This window comes from Phoca vitulina, unplaced genomic scaffold (assembly GCF_004348235.1).
Source record: "Phoca vitulina isolate PV1807 unplaced genomic scaffold, GSC_HSeal_1.0 scaffold3, whole genome shotgun sequence".
Classification (NCBI taxonomy): Eukaryota; Metazoa; Chordata; class Mammalia; order Carnivora; family Phocidae; genus Phoca; species Phoca vitulina.
In genome coordinates this window covers 28,066,336-28,088,552 of record NW_022589706.1, presented here as the reverse complement: position 1 = coordinate 28,088,552, position 22,217 = coordinate 28,066,336, and the positions used below count along the sequence as shown (strand labels likewise).

The 22,217-nt window shown below is 34.1% G+C and overlaps 1 protein-coding gene across 4 annotated transcripts in view; it reads left to right on the top strand.

Annotated features, from left to right (window-relative positions):
- Positions 1 to 22,217, top strand: part of PDS5A (PDS5 cohesin associated factor A) — a 125,871-nt gene that overhangs the window by 56,940 nt on the left and 46,714 nt on the right. For all 4 annotated transcript variants that reach the window (XR_004298843.1, XM_032400225.1, XM_032400222.1 and 1 more), the window contains exons 10-17: positions 1,897 to 1,991; positions 2,888 to 3,033; positions 5,380 to 5,531; positions 7,069 to 7,182; positions 9,518 to 9,599; positions 10,938 to 10,986; positions 11,221 to 11,360; positions 16,816 to 16,931. Coding sequence is in view for 3 of the 4 variants with exons in the window: in XM_032400225.1 (XP_032256116.1) it covers positions 1,897 to 1,991; positions 2,888 to 3,033; positions 5,380 to 5,531; positions 7,069 to 7,182; positions 9,518 to 9,599; positions 10,938 to 10,986; positions 11,221 to 11,360; positions 16,816 to 16,931 (894 nt within the window). In the remaining variant the exon portion in view is untranslated. The remainder of the gene's footprint in view (positions 1 to 1,896; positions 1,992 to 2,887; positions 3,034 to 5,379; positions 5,532 to 7,068; positions 7,183 to 9,517; positions 9,600 to 10,937; positions 10,987 to 11,220; positions 11,361 to 16,815; positions 16,932 to 22,217) is intronic.

Here is a 22,217-nt window from a genome sequence, read left to right as displayed (position 1 = left end):
ATTAGGATCTATTCAACTTGATGGTAAGGTTGAAAAATCTATGAAATTTATCAAATTCCCTTTTGAATTCCATTTACACGTTTCTTGCTTCAAACCATGAAAAGTCAGTTTTTACTGTTAGTATTCTGGAGAACTTTTAGATTTATCATTGTTTAATTCACTTGATTCAGAAGGTGGGCCTAGAAATTTTCTTAAAGTAAATACATTATAATAATCCCAAGTTAGATTTGTCAGTAATTTTTTTTTAAAGATTTTATTTATTTATTTGACAGAGAGAGACACAGCAAGAGAGGGAACACAAGCAGGGGGAGTGGGAGAGGGAGAAGCAGGCTCCCAGCTGAGCAGGGAGCCTGGTGTGGGGCTCGATCCCAGGACCTTGGGATCATGACCTGAGCTGAAGGCAGATGCTCAACGACTGAGCCACCCAGGCACCCCTTGTCAGTTATATTTTAATATTTGAAAAATCTCTGACACTGACAGTCTTAATTTGCTCAGAACAGGCCATTCTGAAGGTCTGTAAATGCTGACTATTTTGGATAATTAAACTTGATTTTATGAGAACTTGGAATGAAGCAACTATACTTGTCAATAAGCAAGAGGAGTGATTCTGTCCTTGTGATTGCCTTGACGTTTATAGCAAAACAATTACTTGTAAAAACTAAATCAACTGAAAGAGGCTTCTTATATTCATAATTTTACATTCACTGCTATTTCTAATCAGTCTCCAATTCATTGAAACAAGATATATTACCAGTGTATCTGTTTTACTGTATTATTTTCTTTAATTATTTAGCAATAAGTGTTTTGATACTTTGTAATTTAGTTTATCATAAATGGTAATGTTTTCGTTTTTCTCTGGCAATTAGAAAATTTATAAATCCTAAATGCAAGATTTATTAAAGTAAAATTATTGTAATTTTAATCTTTATATAAGAAAGTAAGAAAAAAGTAAGATTTAATTTTTATTTATTAACTATTTTATTTTTATTTATTAAGACATTTATTGGGGCACCTGGGTGGCTCAGTCAGTTAAGCATCTGCCTTCAGCTCAGGTCATAATTCTGGGATCCTGGAGCATAGTGCTCCCTGCTCAGCAGGGAGTCTGCTTCTGTCCTTCCCCTGCTTGTGCTCTCTCTCTCTCACTCAAATAAATAAATAAAATCTTTTTTAAAAAAGACATCTATTATATAACTTTTAATTGGTTATTTTATGAGATTACTTTACAAATAAAAATATTTCTTGCTATTTAAAAACATTATTTATAATTAATAAATGTTTCTTAAATTGCCCATAATAAATTTTAAATTTGAGAGTTGTTAAGTTTACCTTTATTATGTGAAGTTTTGGATCTACATGTGGTGTTTCATATTTATTGCATTTTTACAATATACTCAAGCTTTAAAAGAGTAATACAAGTTCGTCCCAGGAAACGAAACTTTTTCGTTGTAAGCAGTTTCATAACATGCATTTTATGAACTTATCTTTGAACTTCTGGATCTGCCTCTCATATGATTTGTTCTCTACCTCTTATTCCTCTAGTATTTTCCCCCATAAACTTTTTTCAAGTAGATTTTGTAGGTTTCAAATATTTATTTTTTGTTTTGTGTCATAATTAGGCTCTTAAATTTGGGGCTCTACAAAGTATGTAGTTTGGGTTGGGGATATGTTTATACTTTTGTTTGTTTTAGCATGGTAAACATTCTGTTTTCAAAAATGTTTTTTGGAACTACATATCTTTTTATATTCTCCCTTAAGAACATATTGTCATTATAAAATAATCAACACACTTTTTAATCAGTAACTGTTGTTTATAGGCACTTACCTACTGTAGATATACCTTATTTGAAAATAATTATTTTGCCTTACAACTAATCTTTAGCAACCTTTTCCATATAGATTTAATGACATTCACGTTCCTGTGAGATTAGAAAGTGTGAAATTTGCCAGTCACTGTTTAATGAATCACCCAGATTTAGCAAAGGATCTCACAGGTAAGCTGGCTGATTTATTATAAATATGAGAGTAATCACACAAATATATTTTAGATGTGGCCTTTGACCTTAAATTTAGTATCTGAATAAGTTTTAACCTGGCACTATTTCAGATTTTTATCAGTCCTGGACTGATAAATGATTTCATGTTTATACAATAAAATTACACTTGAAAACTTCATACTGTAATCTTTTAGAATTTTTTGGAAATCAGAGTTTGAGGAAGTAGACATTGGGTTTGGGCACAAATCATTATACCTATGTGATAATTAAATATAGTAACATAATCTAATAATAACCCGGAAAGTGAGTATCTCCTGGAGTAGACTAGAATTTCTCATTCTTCACTTGAACATGGAGCGTTTGAACCTGCTTATTTGGTATTGGCAAATAAATGCTTTTATCAAAATGCTGTTTACCAAAAAAGAAACATTTTTTTGTTTTGGTTTTGTTTGTATTGTAATTATTTAGGAATCTTTTTTAGAGGTCATAGAATGTTATTCTGTATTTTATATTGTGTAATGTACAGAACTATACCTGTCAGCAAACTTGCTGTAAGCATTTTTACTATTTTTCTTTTAATTCTTTTAATTTGTATTATAACTTAAGTTCTGAATATATAAATCAGATATTTTGTTGTGATTTGACTTATCCAGAACAGTTGAGGTAAAATACATTATTTATTAAGATGTGACTCCAGTAATAAATAGCGTGGTATATTTTGTGATTCTATAGGGTATTGCCACCTCAAAAATAAAATGATTTTAATTCATGCCACATTTTACAAACATTGTTTCAGTATGGATAGAAGCCTAAAGCATTAGTCTTTTCTGTCATTCTGAACATGACAAATAACATAGCTAACATTTAGCTTTAGTTTTTTTCTCTTATTACAGAATATTTGAAAGTTAGATCACATGATCCCGAAGAGGCTATTCGTCATGATGTCATTGTTACTATAATAACAGCTGCCAAAAGAGACCTTGCCTTAGTAAATGATCAGCTACTGGGCTTTGTAAGAGAAAGAACACTGGATAAACGGGTAAAATCTGAGGAATTTTATTCTTTTGTAATTTACTATATTTAAAGTGTTTGCTAGGGGCGCCTGGGTGGCTCAGTTGGTTAAGCGACCGCCTTCAGCTCAGTCATGATCCCGGAGTTCTGGGATCGAGTCCCTCATCGAACCTGCTTCCCCCTCTGACCCTCTCCCCTCTCATGCTGTTTCTCACTCTCTCTCTCTCTCTCAAATAAATAAATAAAATCTTAAAAAAATAAAGTGTTTGCTAAAGACAATAGAAATTATTTCTAAAGTTTTATTTTACCTTTTCACTTACTAGTTTCAAAAGAATAATGAGTGATCACCTATGTTTTTTTCTTATAGTTAACATTTTCAGAAGTGACCATGTTGTATAAACTTAGCTGGATCTGTCATTCATTGGACTAAAAGAATATCATACTTTATATGAAAGTGATACTTCTATAGTGCTGTACCAAGCTAAAGGCTGAAGTGATAGTTGTATGTTCAGATACTTTTTTGTGTGATTTCCTGTCTGTGGTCACAATTAAAAACATGGTTTGATAAGGAAGAGTAGTACTAAGAACAACAAAAGCTGTTGCTGAGTAATAGTGTCAACTGTAAGCAAGAGACAGACATGCAAGGCAGGCTGATTAGACATCTTATTAACATCTTTAACAAAAGTTACCTTTGCAGTGTGCTATTTTATTTGAGGCATGGTTGAAAACCCACTGTCCTCATAAAACCAGTGTCGTTGGGGCTCCTGGATGGCTCAGTCGGTTAAGCGTCTGCCTTCGGCTCAGGTCGTGATCCCAGGGTCCTGGGATCAAGCCCCGCATCGGGCTACCTGCTCAGCGGGGAGCCTGCTTCTTTCCCTCTGCCTGCCGCTCCCCCTGCTTGTGCACGCTCACTCTCTCTGACAAATAAATAAATGAAATCGGGGAAAAAAAAAAAAAAAGCAGTGTCCTTTAGCAATAGTTTCAGAGTAAAATTATATTTCTTGGTTATAAAATACAGCAAGAGGTATTCTTTAAGTTCTTTTTAAATATTTTGTTAGAGGAGGCAAATATGTCATGTGGGCACTCTTTAACATGTCCAACTGTATCAGTGATTATAACTTTGAACAAGTTTTTCCTCTTGGCTTTAATTTAAATGAAATGACGCTCTACCTAGTGGTTAGCTGGTAACTCTCTCCCCGCCCGCCCCCACCTCCATACACACACTCAATTTAAGGTATTACCAATTTTGTTATTTCCTCCTTTTAGAAACTTTTCACTCCTGCTTCTACTAATGTTTGTTTGTAGTTTCTGAAGGAGTTGAATAAATGAATCTTCCTGAGGCTGCATGATATGGTCAAAATAGCATCTACTGGATATTTTTTAGGACCCAGATTTTGGTGCAGTAAATTAGATGACCTTGTGTATAGCCTTTCTGAAATTTGTTTTCTCCCCTATAAAATGTGGGGACAGGACTTAATCTTAGATTTCACTGCTTACAGTCTTTGGTTTCATGTGAGAAATGTCAAAGGCATCTGTTACCTGTTACATGGGAACAAAGTTTCATTCCATCTAAATAGCCTAAAAATGAAGAAATTATACAAAAGATTATAAAGAAATATTAATGTAAATAAACCAAAGATCGTATGCTCTGATTTGTTATTGAGACAAATATCTTTTTTTTTTATTACCTCTCACTGTCATGGTTCTAACTGTAGGTTTTTATAGTCTCCTTTTTTATCGACCTTCTTCCTGCCACCTTTCTTTCCTCCTAGCAAACTGTTCCAGTCTCTGGAAGTCCCAAAGAGTCTTCTTCCACTAACTAGTATGTGGCTAGGTAAATCATTTGCCCTTTTAATCTATAAAGTAAGGAAGTTCACTTAAAATGATCACTAAGGTTCTTTCCAACTTCGTAATTCTAGGATCTTGATACTAAATTTTGTTTTTATTCTGAGTTAATATCAAAAGGAATGTAATTAGGATAAAATATTCCAGATGATAGGGCTTTTGGTTGCAGAGTAAATCACACTTTCTCTTTTACCTTTTATCACTTTTAAAACTAGGGCAAATTTTTTTAGACAGAATCTAATGAAATCATCTGTAAGATTTACTACCGATTGCTTGGCTGTGAGTGAAATGAAAAATTGGTAGGTGATTTAGTAGTATTTGCATTCAACAATTTTTAAAATAGTCTGATTTATAAATACATATGTATTCAAAATTGTTGGTAAAGCAATTTGTTGCTTCTTAGGAAAATAAATACTATGCCAGCTTATGTACATATGATTGTAAAACCTAGTGAAGAAATGCCAGTTTTTGCAGATTAGTATACTAAAGTTTGGTATCTCGCTCATTCAATAAACTTTATACTTTTTAGTGGCGAGTAAGAAAAGAAGCTATGATGGGTCTGGCTCAGCTTTATAAGAAATACTGCCTTCATGGTGAAGCGGGAAAGGAAGCTGCAGAGAAAGTCAGCTGGATAAAAGACAAGCTTTTGCATATTTATTATCAGAATAGCATCGATGACAAGTGAGTCTGACATGTTGGTAGAATGGTTGAATATAAAAGTGCTTTTAACTTTTTGACATATAATATACTTTTTAATTTTTTAATTTCTAAATTTGGAAGTCACTTTCTGCATATTTATACATTCTATGTTTAAATAAGACTCTGACACAAATTGTCAAGTAGCATCATTAGTGAAGTAGGTATGGACTTTGGAGTCAGACCAGAGACCAAATGTTCATTCTGCTCCTTATTAGATGTGTACTTCTCACAACTGACTTCTGTGCACCTTGGTTTTATCTAAAAAGTAATAATAAAGCTTTCCATGCAAGATGGTCATGTGGATTAAATAAAAAATGAACGTAAAGCTCCCTAACCCAGTGCCTGTCCATATGGGACTATTCAGTAACTGCTAGTTATTATTTTTACTTTTTTGCAACACTGTAAGTATCAATAGAGGAAGTACTATGGTGTTTTTTTATTGAGGTATAATCGACACATAACATTAATTTCAGGTGTATAACATAATGATTCTATATTTGTATATATTGGGAAAAGATCACCACAGTATGTCAACTTAACATCCATCCCCATATTTAGTTACAAAATTTTTTTTCTTGTGTTAAGGACTTACATTGTTATCATTTTTTGAATGTTACTTGTAATTCTATATTGGGTTGTAGTAATGATTTTGGTTTTTGCAAAGTACTTTGCAATGTTTGATAGAATTAGACTGATTACTTCAGCATCACTGGCTGTGTATTTCATTGATTAATGAGGATTTCTTGTATTGTCTTGTTCTGATGGTTCTGAATAATAAATATAAGCTTAGCAAGAAGGTTATTCCAGTATCGTTAAGGAATTTAAACTGTGGAGAGAAGAGAGATCAGATGTGCACAGGAAAAGCTAAATTTTCGGGAAGTAATATGAAGGAAGATCCCCCTGATTTTATTAAATGACGACATGGGAAAGGAGTTGGATTGTAATTGGAGGAAATCAATGTTTTTGTGTGTGTTTGTGTGTTGGGGTTTTTTTGGTTTTGGATTTGAGTTTTTTGTTTTGTTTTGTTTTTTTGAGAATTAGCTGTTCTTGATTGTCGCTTTATATGTAGTGTTAAGTAATTTCCTATACCTCAGGACTGATGAAGAATAGCTGGAACAGCCTAGCACCCTGTGTTTAGGGATAACGTATAACCCTTTTAGAACAAATATTCCATACTGACAGAAAGTAAAGCCACAAATAGCAACCACAGCTCTAAATTTTAAAATAACTATATTCCAGGGTGCCTGCCTGTCTCAGTCAGTAGAGCATGCAACTCGTGATTTCATGAGTTCGAGCCCCACATTGGGCGCAGAGATTACTCAAAAACAAAACAAAACAAAACCAACAGCAATCAAATAAAAAACATACTCCAAGGAAAGGAACCGGTCACCTACTAATCTTTTCCATTGTATTTACACACATAGGTCTGGTATCTTTGCATGAGATGGTTAAAATATAAAAGGGCTATTGCTTCTGAAAATAACAGAATAATTGTAACTGGGATTTTTTTGTTTCATAGACTGTTGGTAGAGAAAATCTTTGCACAGTATCTTGTCCCCCACAACCTGGAAACAGAAGAGAGAATGAAATGCTTGTATTACTTATATGCTAGTTTGGATCCAAATGCTGTCAAGTAAGTTACTTTTTAAATGATTGTTTGGAGTTAAAGATTTTATAAAATTACCTTATCTAATTGTTGATAGGGTTGTTGCTTCTTCTAGTTGAATCAAAAACCTCAGGGGCGCCTGGGTGGCTCAGTCAGTAGGGTCCGACTCCTGATTTTGGCTCAGATTTTGCCACAGGCTGGGCATGGAGCTTGATTAAGATTCTCTCCCTTTGCCCCCCTCCCCCCCCACACTCACACATGCTCTCAAGAAAGAACCTTAGATAAATGTTTATACAGAAAAATTAATAAGTTTAGATAAATTAAAAGCAAAAAATAATCCTATATGCATAAACATATTTGGCAACTGAGTCAATAATACAGTTTCAGGGATTCAAAGAAATCCCCATGTCAAAATTACTTTGTCTACCTGTTCACAGGGATCTAAATTACACTATTGGAGCTTTACAATACTAATCCTAAGAACTAAATACTGCTTCTTAATCAGGAAAGTATATTGAGATCACTCTGTGTAGAATGACCATGTGATTGGTTGTTCGAACCGGGTTATTTTTGAAACAGAAAGGCACTATTAATATTTTTGATTAGGCAACTGGCATAAACTTTAACTGTCCCAGGCCAACTAGGATGTGTGGTCACTCCACTGTAATAAAGCTTTTAAAAAAAGTAAACATGTCCCGTCACTAAGAATTCTGATTCTTCTGAAAAGAACCTCAGCTTGTGTGTGTGTGTGTATTATTATAATATGTGTATATTTTATGTATTTGTTTTTTTAACTTTCATATAATTTCAAACTTACAGAGAAGTTGCGGAAATAGTACAAAGCATTTTACCTAGATTCATCATTTGCTTTATCACTTTGCCATTTGCATATACTTTTTCTTTATCGCTACATAAATATTTTCTTCTGAACCATTTGAGAGTAATTTGCAGACATTAGATCCCTTTACCCCTAAATATTTCAGTGTATATTCCCTAAGAACAAGGATATTCTCTTATATGACCAGAGTACTCTTATCAAAATCAAGAGATTTAACATTGATACAATATTATTGTCTAATCTAATGTGTATTTAAGTTTCCTCAGTTGTTCCAATAATGTGCTTTATGGGTTTTTTTCTTTTCTGGGATTATAGCTTGTATATTTCATTGTCATATGTCTCTAGTTTCTTAATTTGGAGCCATTCCTCAGTCTTTGTCTCTTACAACTTTGATGGTTGGGGAAGAGTATTGCATGGTCCAGTCCAATTTTGTAGAATATTTCCTCAATTGGGGTTCATCCAGTGTTTCCTCATTAGATTGGGATTATGCATTTTCAGCAGAAATTCTACAGAGGTAACGTTGTATCCTTAGTGTATTAGGAGGCGTTAGCCATCATTTTTTTTTTAAATTTGCAGGTGATTCCTAATGCTCACCCTACATAGTAAATCCCTAGCCTAAGGTTTTGGTCTCTTTATATTTCAAAATATTGGCAAATAATACTCCAACATAGACTAATGTCTCAGAGATCCCTCTGGGCACCTGGAATTATGGACTGGGTTTGTGAGAGAAGAAAATCTGCTTTCATGGAGAGAAAGAAGTGTAGAATAATAAACACACTCAAGTTAAATTTGGTGTCTTGAATCTACATCATTTCTAAGTTTATTTCGACAGCCCTTCATGAATACCTCTTAGCCTGCCATGAAAATGCCTTTATGATCTGATCCTTTTCTGCAGTATGTTCCAGCTTCCTGATGCTACTTTATTCACACTCTGTGCTCCAAATCTGTAAAAAAACGCTTAAGTTACCTATCCCAGGCATTTTGATGACATTTTATCTTTTTCTTTTTGGTACCGGAACATTCTAGTTTCCCCTGCTTAGAATGTCTTTCAGTCCCCAGGCGCCTGGGTGGCTCAGTCCGTTAAGCGTCTCCCCTTGGCTCAGGTCATGATCTCAGGGTCCTGGGTTCAAGCCCCACATTTGGCTCCCCGCCCAGCAGGGAGTCTGCTTCTCCCTCTCTGCCCCTCCCCCCAGCTCGTGCTCAAGCTTTCTTTCTCTCTCTCTCTCTCTGTCTCTCTCTCAACTAAAATCTTTTTTAAAAAAAATGTCTTTCAGTCCCCATTTACCTAGAAAGATCCTATTCATCCTTCTAAACTTCTGAAATATTTTCTCTCATAAGAAGTCTTTTATATACTATTTTAAGCTAACCTGTCTTAATTCTATAAATAAGTGCTGGTGCTTAAAATTTTAGGTAGATGTAGAAGCATAGCGTATCTATCTCATGCAACAAGAAAAGTAGTAAAGTTGAATAATTACCAGATTGTTATATTACATATTTTTTTCATGTTTATAACTTTATTAACAGAGCTCTCAATGAAATGTGGAAGTGTCAGAACATGCTTAGAAGTCATGTACGAGAACTATTGGATTTGCACAAGCAACCTACAGTAGGTTCATGATTTGTTTAATAGTTTGTTATGGTCATTATTCAGTTTTTCTGTAGTTACATATAATGAAGCAAGTAAAAACTTTCAAGTGTTTTCCAAATGTCGGTTACACATAATTTCTCTAGTTTTCCAAGCTAAATTTTAACTGTAAATGAATATAACAAAATCTTATTTTCTAGTATGAACAAAGAAATGGTAATTTCTAGTTTATCATTTCAGATACTAAGAATTTATACATGGCTCATCAGTTTTCAAATAATTAGAATTAAACATCAAGATAAAATTTTATGAGAAATCATGATTTTTTTTTACTCCATGATTTTGGGTTCGTCAATGTAGTCACTATCAAATTTAGGTACCAGTTCTATAAATATGGCAAAGTCAAATTAACAAAAAAATTTTGCCCAGTGTCTTCTGAAAGATGGGGGGGAAAGAAACTTGAATAATTTCTTAATATACTTCTAAGTGTGTTTGCTACTAGAATAAGTGTTCTTAACTAGGAAATTATAGACAGAGACCCTTCAAGAGTCTATTGATGCTAAAGCAAGGGTTGGCAAAATTTTTTGTAAATGATCAGATTGTAAAAACTTAGGCTTTACCAGCCATAAAGTCTGGTGAACTGCTCAACTCTGCCTTTATAAAATTGCAAAAGCAGTCATAGACAATATGTAAGTGAACAAATGTGACTGTGTTTCCGCAAAACTTGAACAATAACAGATGGTCCATAGGACCATAGTTTACCAATTTCTGATCCAAATTATTCAAATTTCATACAAATTTAGTAATAAGGTAATAACTTTATTGTGCTGGACTATACAGAATTACTTTTTGGGAGGCAGGTGGTATTGTGAGGTTATTTAAGTAATAGGCCACAAAATAGTTAATAGAACTCTTCAGGAAGAAATTTTTTTCTACTTGTCAGATTTTTAGTTAATTTTCTTTGATGTATGGCTTCACAGTAATTTTGATACGATAATTGTTTCAATTATCTTCAGTTCAGTCTTCTGGCAAGATGTTTTCCCTATGGAAGTTATGTTACTCCTTTTTAATTTTTAAAAACCTCTTTTTGACATCACCTTTCCTTCTGTTTGTCCTAACTTAATAGTTGTTGCTACTCCACAATTCTTTGTTACCAACTTGGGGCGTAGATTTTCTGGTGGCTAGTGTGTGGTGTTTTTTGTTTTGGTTTGGTTTGTTTTTTTGTTTTTTTTTTTTTTAGTGTGTGGTGTTTTTTGTTTTGTTTTGGTTTGGTTTTTTTTTTCTTTAAAAATGTGTAATTGGATTTTCTTACAGAAATTTGGTAGCAAATATGACTTTTGTTTTTGTTTTAAATTTCAGTCAGAGGCTAACTGTTCTGCCATGTTTGGAAAACTGATGACCATAGCAAGTGAGTTTGTTTATTCACTCCATATGTATATAATAAACATCAAAACAGACAATTTACATAATGGGACTATCAATTTAATACTAAGTAAGAGAAAATAATCCTCTTAATTTTATTTCTAAGAACCAGTTAGGCTGATTGTTTTTTGATAGCTCAGCATAATTTTTAAGACCACTTGCTTTTAGTTTAGTATAGTAGTTTTTATTTTATAATACTGATTCTCTTTCAATTTTATAGAGAATTTGCCTGACCCTGGGAAAGCACAAGATTTTGTGAAGAAATTTAACCAGGTTCTCGGTGATGATGAGAAATTGCGGTCTCAGCTGGAGTTATTAATCAGCCCAACCTGTTCATGCAAACAGGCAGATGTTTGTGTGGTTAGTAAATTATACTTCTACATGTGTTCTTTTAGCTTCACTTGTTGAAATTTATATTTCATTAAAGTCTGCTTTACATAAATTATTTGTGTTAATTTAACAATATTGTGAACTCTAAATTACTCAGGAGTATATCTGTGGTCAGCTTAGCTCTCTTACCACTGTTTAACCAAATTCCAGGAAAAACACTAGAGAACTAAGCCAGGGAGTTTGGTCCTAGGAATTGAGCAAAGCAGTATGCTTTGTATTTAGTAGACGTTTGTTAAGTAAATAGAATTTTCTAAATGCTTATGTGTGTATGCATTTTCTTCACTCATGTATTAGCATGGAAATAACCCTTGTCAATAAATTAGCAACAGTTACATTGCCATATATGCATTTATAGATAAGGTAATTCCTATTTAGGCTTTTGTCTTCATTCTATTCCTGGATTCTTTATTTTATAGAAAACCAGTATTCATTGAAAATATCAGGAAGGAAAACTTCATCCATTCATTTATACAGCATTTTATGAGAGTTTTGTGTTTGAATTTCAGCTATACCATTTACTACCAGTGTGACCTTTAGTAAGTTCTTCAATATTTTGTAGCCTCATTTTTCTCATCTATAAACGTTAAAAAACTCATAGGATTGTTAGAAGATTTTGTGTGTGTATCTGTGTATATATATCCTAATACCTGGCCCAGCACTGCCCTTTAGGATTTAAATAAATTGTATTTCTGTGGTATTACATATGTTACAACCATTATGTTTGTGACCAGGCTTACAGAGCTGAATAAGAGAAAGGAAAATTATTTCAGATATTTATGTCTAACTTTGTTCTAAAAAGAATTAGAGTGCAATAATTATTTGTGTGTTAAAGGGATGAGGACTATAATAGATGTATATACAAAGTGGTCTGAGAGCATGGAATAGGTATTTTTTTTACTCATTCTAGGGATATTAGGTCTCTAAGTGGATTTTAAAAAAAAAGGATTAGGAAGAGAAGAGGGGAAGCTAATTTAGGGAAGAGAACAGTGGACTTTTCTCTTGGGTCTAGGGATGAGGATATGCCAAGTGCTGGGTGGTTTGCTGAAAACAGTTAAAGGTTGCATTTATGTCTTTGGCATTTAGGATTCTAGTTCCAGAGTACTGTATCCTACAGGGTCTCTACTAATATAATTGGGTCATAGAATGAAATATTCTATGTCCATGGACCACACCTTAAAAAACCCTTCCCTACAAGGTTATCTGAATATGCATTGTATCTTCTGAAGGCCAAACTTTGGGTTGTCCCTTGATCAAGTCTACACCATTATAGTTCACTGCGTAATTTAGTAAATTGTATTATACATGGTCTCTCACTGCGGTTGCAGTTTAGATGACAGAAGCAGGCAAATATCTCAGTAGAGAATACAGGGTGGTAAGTATTCTGATAGAATCATGCACTTTGGTAACACAAAGGGACAGCAGCCGTCCCAGGCAGGGGTGGAAATGGGAATAGCTTATTCTAGAATAAGTGATTCCTGAATCGAATCTTAAAGGATGAGTAGGGATTAGACCACTACATCAAGAATGACTGCTGTATTTCTAGCTTGAGTGATTGGTTATCAGAGAAGATATTTGAAGGGTAGGAGAAGATAACGATGTGTGGCCTCGCAGCAGTTGTGTTTAGAAGTCTGAAATTTAAGGCTGGTTCGTATATATTAGCATAGGTATAGTTCCTGGAGGAGGTAGGGAAGAAAAGAACGAAAGGGGAGAGAGATGCTAACTTATGTTACACTATTTAGTAACAGTCATCAAGTGCTTCCTGTTTCCTTTTCATTTAACCTTTCTGTGGTTCAGTGAGAATGATATAAGATGTGATGTGATTTATAGTAAGAAATATATATTGGGTCTTTGTCCCCCATTTCTGGCACAGGACTAAAACTCATCCTAAGTGCTGAGAGCTGCAACGGTGTCTTTTGTTATGTTAATGAGGTGCCTTTGGGAGCTCAGCTAAGGGTGGGGAGTGGTTCCCTGTGTAGCCAATCACATGATTAGTGGATTGGAACTGTCAGTCCTACCCTCTGACATCAGAGAAGAGGAGAGGGGCAGGAAATTGAGTTCAGTCACCAGTTGCCAATGATTTGATCATCAAACCCATGTAATGAAGCCTCCATTAAAGACTTAAAAAAGACAAGATTCAGAGAGGCTTCCGGGTCGGTGGACATGTGGAGATTTGGGGTGAGGGGCAGGCTCACAGAGGGAATGGGAGTTCCCTGTCCTTGCCACATACCTTGCCCTATGTATCTCTTCCATCTGGCTGTTCCTTAGATGTATCCTTTTATAATAAACCAGTAATCTGGTAAGTAAATTTTGCTCTGAATTCTGTGAGTTGCTCTAGCAAGTTCATCAGACCCAAGGAAGGAGGGGGTCGTGGGAATCTAGATTTACAGGCGGTTGGTCAGGAGTGTAGGTAACAGCCTGGGCTTACAACTGTTGTCTGGAGGTTTGGAGGGAAACCGTCTCTTAAGACTGAACTCTTAACCTGTGGGAACTGATGCTACCTCGGGGTAGACAGTGTCAGAATTGAGCTGAATTGTAACATCCTGCTGGTGTCCAGAGAATTGCTTATTGGTGGGGGAAACCCACCACACACACACACACACACACACACGAACCAAAAACAACAGATCACTGTAACATGAAAGTTAAACCTTTAGAAACTGCTTCTTGTGAGAAATTGCTTTATCTAGTTTACTGTTTCCAGCTACGAAAAATATTGATAATGTTAAATCCTCTTAGGAGACATTTTGATTAGGAAAACAGCAAAAGTATATGAGAGAGAACACTGTATGTGAAAGAATACTATTTTTTTTAACAAATGTTTTTATTGTCAAAATGAGAAAGGAAAAAATGTATGAAGAACAAAGGATATATAGATGCAGAATTTTTAAGCTATTTATTTTTGTAATAACAAAATAAATTATAAGCATGTTAAAATAGGGATTGGGGCACCTGGGTGGCTCAGTCGGTTAAGCTTCGGCTCAGGTCATAATCTCACAGTCCTGGGATAGAGCCCTACCTTTAGCTCCTTGCTCAGTGGGGAGTCTGCTTATCCCCCTACCCCTCCCCCCACTTGTTCTCACACGCATGCGTTCTCAAATAAAATCTTTTTTTTTTAGATTTTATTTATTTGACAGACACAGCCAGAGAGGGGGGAACACAAGTAGGGGGGAGCGGAGAGGGAGAGGGAGAAGCAGGCTTCCCGCAGAGCAGGGAGCCTGATGCGGGGCTTGATCCCAGAACCCTGGGATCATGACCTGAGCCAAAGGCAGATGCTTAACAACTGAGCCACCCAGGCGCCCCTCAAATAAAATCTTTAAAAAAAAAAAAAATAGGGACTATTTCTTTATTTCCTTGATACTCCATAAGGGTGCTTAATATACTAAACAATTTATGTAATTAGTAAATATCAGTAGTAGTATGAATCTACAGTGTTACCATAGTTGATGAGAAATTTTGGAAATACTGTCAGGGATGCAGAAAGAATTTTCTTTTTTCTTTCTGCTGTCATTTCCTAAAAGGATTACAAATGATTACTTCTGTTTGAAACTTTGTCAACTACTTTTCAGTTATAAAATTTCTTGTTTATGCGTTGGAAGTATGTGTGGGTATTTTTTTTTCTTGTGTAAAAAAAATAAGGAAACTCTTGACTTGTTGCTACAAACTAATTAGTTGGTTTTTGTTGTCACAAACTAATTTGGCTTGCTGCTAATCCCCAGTATCACTTAAGAATCTTATCACATGTAGTTGTTATGAGAGAGTACCTAGATATTGCATACATAAAATATTGTTATGAGGGATTACCTAAATGTAAGGTTATATTGAAATACAAAAACGTCAGGTTTTAAAAGTTAATTGTGTTGGGCGCCTGGGTGGTTCAATTGGGTAAGCATCTGACTCTTGATCTCAGTTCAGGTCTTGATCTCAGGGTCATGAGTTCAAGCCCCATGTTGGGCTCCACGATGGGCATGGAGCCTACTTTAAAATAAAAGTTCATTGTGTCTAGTGTTATTGTGTATGTACATAGGTGTATTTTATATTGTTATTACTGATTAGATAATTTTGAATTATTTTTCCCTTTAACATTTCCTTTATTTTTTTCTACTGTAACTGTCTCTCCTAATGCCTAGTTTTTCCTTTTTTAGTAATCTATTCCAGAGTACTGACTGTATAGTTTGTCTAGCAATTTTCCAATAGATTTATTTGTTATTAAATGATCACTGACTTTATCTTAGGTTAAAGCAACTAAATTTTATACTAGGGATGGAAAAATCCCCTTTTGGGGAGACCTGCACAAAATAAATTTGATTTCAAAAGATAGTAACATACTTAAATTCAGATTTAAAATGTATATCTATTGGTTAGAGCGAAGTATGTAAGGACTGAGCACTGACTAAAATACTTTTATTTTCTCAAATGCTAAAATTTTGCTCAGTTAATTACAGCTTGCAAAATAAATCAGGCATCTCTTAATGACTAAGAAGTTTTCCTGAGACTTACACTCTATTAACAGACATGGATGGTATCTAATTTAATATTGGTTTTATAATTAATATGTGTCAGGATGTCACTGAAACTACAGTAGAAATTTTTTCCTTTTTCCCTTGTCCCTCTGAACATATAATGTTTTTTTTCTTTTTTTATGGAAAGAGTACATAAAATAACTATTATTTGTTATTGCTTTATAGTTTGGAAAGCACTTTTAATGTGCTTTATCTTATCAGCCAAGATTTACATTTACTCATCACAGATATTCAATTAAAAACATTGTTATTAAACTTCTTTCCCTAATGCCCAGCAAAATTTAGCCTTTTCTTTGGGAGAATTAGGTTCTATAATCATTAAGTCCTAATATGTTCTTTAGAAATTCCATCAATAATGTGTTTTCCTTGTAGGAGATATTTGATGTAATACCACTGTGTTTGAAATCAGCTATGTTCTTCCAGAACTAAAAAAACTGTATAATTACATACTTAACGAATCTTCGCCTTTAAAAAAACAAATCATTAACTGAAATAAAACAAAATATTATGACATTATTATGAAATAAACTAATAAACATGTTATTAGTTTGAAATAAATTTTGAAATAAACTAAGACATACCCATGAAAGTTTAAATTTTTAACTTTTTGGAAGTAGAGCATTAAAAAAGATTGTTTACTAATCAATAACTTCATGGGAGAAATATGAGACAGAAGGCATAAATTATACTGTGTCATCCCCTTTCTGTTCCCCATTGTCCAGATTTTGTTTTGATTACTTAATGAGTATATAATTTTAGTCACGATCTAAAGCAGAAATTTAGTCAGGTCTAAAGCAGATTCTGCTGGTTTTGAATCTTTAAATGCTTTTGATACCTATAATTATTTTTATTTTGAAAAATATGAAAGTAAATCATACTTACGGTAAAATCTTTCCTTTCTATAGAGAGAAATAGCTCGAAAACTTGCAAATCCTAAGCAGCCAACAAATCCTTTTCTAGAGATGGTCAAATTTCTGTTGGAAAGAATTGCCCCTGTGCACATTGATTCAGAAGCCATAAGGTAAGCTAGGAAATATATTCACTCAAAAATAGAATATAATCTGAAACCACAGTGCTGTAAGTTTAAATTCTGGGTCCCTAAGAAAACCTAAAAAGGTTCCCTGTATACCTTTTTAATGGCAGAAGGATGTATCATTGAAGTTGAAAGAAGGGCCTGCTTGTTTTCTAGTCTTTGGCTTACTTCAGTGCTTTTTATTTTTTTAAGGGTTCTTGTGTTTTATCTTTAGCCTATATGTGCTCATTAAAGAAATTAAGAATATTAAGAATGGAGAAAGAAGAAAATTTTACATCTATAGGCTATCAATCAGTTTTTGAGTTTTCTTAACCATTTTGATGGCCACACAACATTCCTTTAGTATATATCACTGTTTACTTGAGATATGTGAAAACAGAATAGTATTTTGAAAAGAGCACAAGTTGCCCTTAGACTAATCTGGTTTCACAACCTGTGTCTACTACGTACCAGTTTTGTGGCTTTGAAAGAAGCCCAGTAATTTATCTGAGTTTTTCATTTTATTTTTAACTTCAGTATGTGTGTCATATCTCCCTGTTGGATGATTGTGAGAATTAGAACACATAAAACTAAGTAGTCTGGTATAGTAGATAAGCTGTATGTCTTCCTTTTCATATTGGGTTATTACATAGCACTTACTGGTGCTCTCTCTCTCTCTCGTTTTGGTTTGGTTTGGTTTTATTGGTTCTCTTTTTAAACAGCCTTGGATTAGGAGAGCTGGTTCTAGCTAGTTACTTCACCATATGTGAACTACTGCTTTGGTTGTATTGAAATGCCAGTTGTATTGATTTTCTAGGGCTGCCATAACAAAATACCACAGACTGGGTGACTTAAACAACAGAATTTAATTTTCTCACAGTTTTGGAGGCTAGAAGTCCAAGATAGAGGTGTCAGCAAGTTTGATTTCTTCCGAAGCCTCTCTACTTGACTTGCAGACGGCCTCCTTCTCGCTGTCTCCTCACAAGGTCTCACATTGTCTGTGTCCTAATCTTCTCTTCATATAAGGACAATAGTCATATTGGATAATGTCCCACACATTTCACCTCATTTTACCCTAATTATCTCCTTTAAGGCCCTCATTTCAAGTACAATCACATCACGTACTGGAGGTTAGACTTCAACATATGAATTTGGGGTATGCAATTCAGCTAATAACAGCGATGTTTATCTTTTTCCTTTTGACTAAGAATTCCTTTTTCTTTAATTTCCTTATTTGCAAATAAGAAAACTAAGGTTTTCAAAGAGTAAATGGTTTGTTCACAGCTGGGTAATGGCAAAAACCATAGATTGATTGATTTTTCCAAAGGATGGCAGTAATTTTTAATTCTTTTTATTTGTGTATACTTCAAACACAATGTTACATTAATTTCAGGTATACAACATAGTGATTCAACATCTCTAATGCTATGGCTCACCACAAATATAGCTCCCATGTGTCACCATACGGTGATATTACAATATCATGAACTATATTCCCTATGCTGTACCTTTTATTCCCATGACTTACTCCATAACTAGAAGCCAATATCTCCCACTCCTCTTCATTCATTTTGCCTATCCCTCCATCCCTCTTCCCTCTGGCAGCCATCAGTTCTCTGTATTTATAGGTCTGATTCTGCTTTTTGTTTGTTTATTCATTTTTTTTTTTTTTTAGATTCCACATATGAGTAAATCATATGGCATTTGTCTTTCTCAGTCTGACTTATTTCACTTAGCGTAATACCCTGTAGGTCCATCATGTTGTTGAAAATGACAAGAGTTCATCCCTTTTTATGGCTGCATAATATTCGTGTGTGTGTGTGTACTGCATCTTCTTTATCCATTCATCTGTCAGTGGACACTTAGGTTGTTTCTGTGTCTTGACTGTTATAAATAATGCTGCAGTAAACAAAGGGGTGCATATATCTTTTCAAATTAGTTTTCATTTTCTTTGGGTAAATACGCAGTAGTTTAATTATTGGATCATATGGTGTTTCTATTTTTAATTTTTTGAGGAACCTCCATACTGTTTTCCACAGTGGCCATATCATTTATATTCCCACCAGATTTATTATTTTTGACATCAGTGTCCTTTGCTCTATGCCATTTAATTCTAATGAGGTAAATCAAGGATATAGTACATGTAGTAGTACTCTTGCCTTTGCATATTGACTTTGAAAGAGACATATAATGGCATTTGCTGTTTGTTTCCATGAAGCTTCATAGGGTTTCATTACTTTAGTAAATTATATAAGCTAGTGGTTAATCTCCATTCTAAAAGACCAAAAACTCAATTTTTTCAGTAACATCATACGTGTTAAGGCTCAGAGAAATGAACTTATGGTTAGGGTTTCTGAGAGACTAATTGTATGCAAAATTCCAATTTATTAATTTTAATGAGAAATATGTATGTCATATAATATTCTTTCTGTATAATCACCTCTTGGACTATTAAATTACAGATAGAGGGTTTATTTATTCATGTAACATACATTTAATGGAGCAGTTTGTAAAATACATTGGGTAACTGGAGAAGGTTCGTTATATAACCCAAATTGTGTGGGATGGATTTGTTGTTAGGGAAGGCTCTGAAATAGATCACACATAAATGGGTAATGAAAGATGAGTAGGAATTATGGAGGGTGGCCAGGTGAAGACTGCAGGGGGAGAGCAGCCCAGGCCACTAGCCTTGTGTCCTGGGGTAAATTATTTAAGCTGCTCTGAGCTTTAATGTCCTTATGTTTAAAATAAGAATAATACATTACAATAACAACTGGAATTGTTGAGAGGCTTAAATGACATGGGTATATAAAACACTTAGCACAATGCCTCACACATAGTAATTACCGAATGAACGTTAGTAGCTATTCTAGGAAGAAAAGATAGACAAAACAAAGGCAGAAGGAATCAAGAAGTAGTTAGAAAATTGCATGTACTTTAACCATAATGAAGGATTTTGGAAGAAAGGAATGAGGAAAGTAGAAAATCATCCTAAATATAACCAATTTTTCTTTAGTATATTTTCTCCAGACTTGTGTTTATACAAATACACATATGCATGTTTCAGTTATTTGTCTTTAGATAGTGGTCGAAAGTGAAGTAATGATTGTAATAATGGTTGAAACCTCGGGGAGAGGGTAAAATTTAAAAAGAAAAGGGTGAGGACTGAATCCTAAGGAAAATTAAGAGGCTGCCAGAAGATAAGGAATTCATTGAATTCTTAAAAATTCTAACAATGTGGTATGGTGACAGATAGTAACTAGACTTATTGTGGTGACCATTTCGTAATGTTTATAAATACCAAATCACTATGCTCTATACCTGAAACTAACATAATATCATATGACAATTATTCAATTAAAAAAATTTTTTTAGGGAGACATGGTCAAAAGTGGAAGGAAAATCGGGAAAGAGTGATAACAGAAAAAAGGGACTAAAAAGTTGGGGGGGTCAGATGCTACCCAGAAGGAAAATAGATAGTAAAAAGCATCCATTGGACTTAGAAAAGGGAGAAACATCACAATGGCCAGAATAGTTTCTTTGGGGTAGCAAGGGCAAACCCACATGACCCAACTCTTGAGAAGAGCTTAGGATAGTCCTTCTCAAATACACATCATGATACACAGAGAAAATGATAATATTTGAGCAGAGAAGACTGCCCAAGCCCAGAGGTGACTGGCCTAGCTCAACAGGATCCCAGTAGGTTCCACTCAGCAACCTTTGGGTATGAGAAAATCAAAGGGGATAAATACCTTGTCACACTTTGAAACTCTGCTTTAGGAGATAAATTGAGATGTGGGACAGCCACTGTGGACAGTTTAGCTATAAAAAGTAAAGGAGAAAAATGAGATGATGGGAAGAGAGTAAACTTGAAGAAGGGTCTTCTGTTGTTTTTAATGAAGGAATTTTGAATATTGAAATACCTTTGAGGGATACTAATAGAAAAGAAGAGAGGTTGAAGATGGGAGAAGGGGAATAGAATTAAGATAGTGCAACATCCCTAAAGAAGAGGAATAGAAAGAAGGAAATCTTCCCCTATGACATGAAAAAATAATAGATACAAATGAGAGGAAGTTAGAAGGTAGGGTATAGAAAATTAGTTTTCACTCAAGGCCTCCATTATTCTCTATTAGGTTAAAAGTAAAGTAGGTAGTCTGCTCAGTGGAAGGATTTAGACCTGAGGTAGAATGGTGAAGATTTGTATCCATTGTTACACAGCATGGAAGAGAAAGAGACACATAGAAGACTTCCCAAGCAGTTTTCAACGTGTACTTGAATTGGTAATAATCTTTTGCTGCATGATACCCCTGTGAAGTATATGGTGTATGTATTATTTCTCTCATTTAGAAATGAAAGTACTTTTATAAGAAGAAGGACTACAATCCTGGTTTCAAGACTTGGGTCTTTTTCTTATAGCTCGACTCATAATGGTGATGTACCCACATTATAAATGAAAAAGATTATGTCTGTCTTGTTTTGCACTATACTTTCAGGACAGACCCTAAGACTTGGTACATAATAGGTGGTCATTAAATACTTATTAAGTAAATGCATGGATGACCTCTTGCAAATAATTAGATACATTTATAAATTTTTTCAAACACATTTATAATTTTGTTAAATTAATGTATCATTTTATAGGATTTCCTCCTAATAGAAAGCTTAATTCAGAATATTTTTCTCAAATTGAAAATAACTTTTTAAAAAATATATAATGTCAGAGCTAAAACTTCTAAAACAAAATATGGGGTGAGCAAAATAAATGGGACATAAAAAGCACAAACAATGAAAGAAAATTAAATAATTTTTCCTTTTTGCAAGACACCATTATGAGAAAGAAAAGTCAAGCTACAGACTGGGAGAAAAGACTTGCAAAGCATATACCTGATAAAAGATTATATCCAGAATATAAAAAGTATTGTTACTACTCAGTAAGACAAAGTATAAAAATGAACAGAAGATTTGAACAGACTTCACCAAGTAAGATATACAAATAGAAAATAAGCACAGGAAAAGACAATGAACATTATTACTCATTAGGGAAATATAAATTCACATTACAATGAGAAATACCACTGCACAATCATTTGGCTAAAATTAAAGATTCTGTCCATACCAAGTGTTGATGCTGTAGGAGACAGTTTGTTATAACATTAAGTAGACATATAATATTACCATCCAACTCAGGAATCCCAATACTATGTATTGCCTATAAGAAAAAAAAAACATAAATTGCCATAAAGATGTATATTTAATTGCTTATAGCAGCTTTATTTATATCTTTAAGCTAGAAAT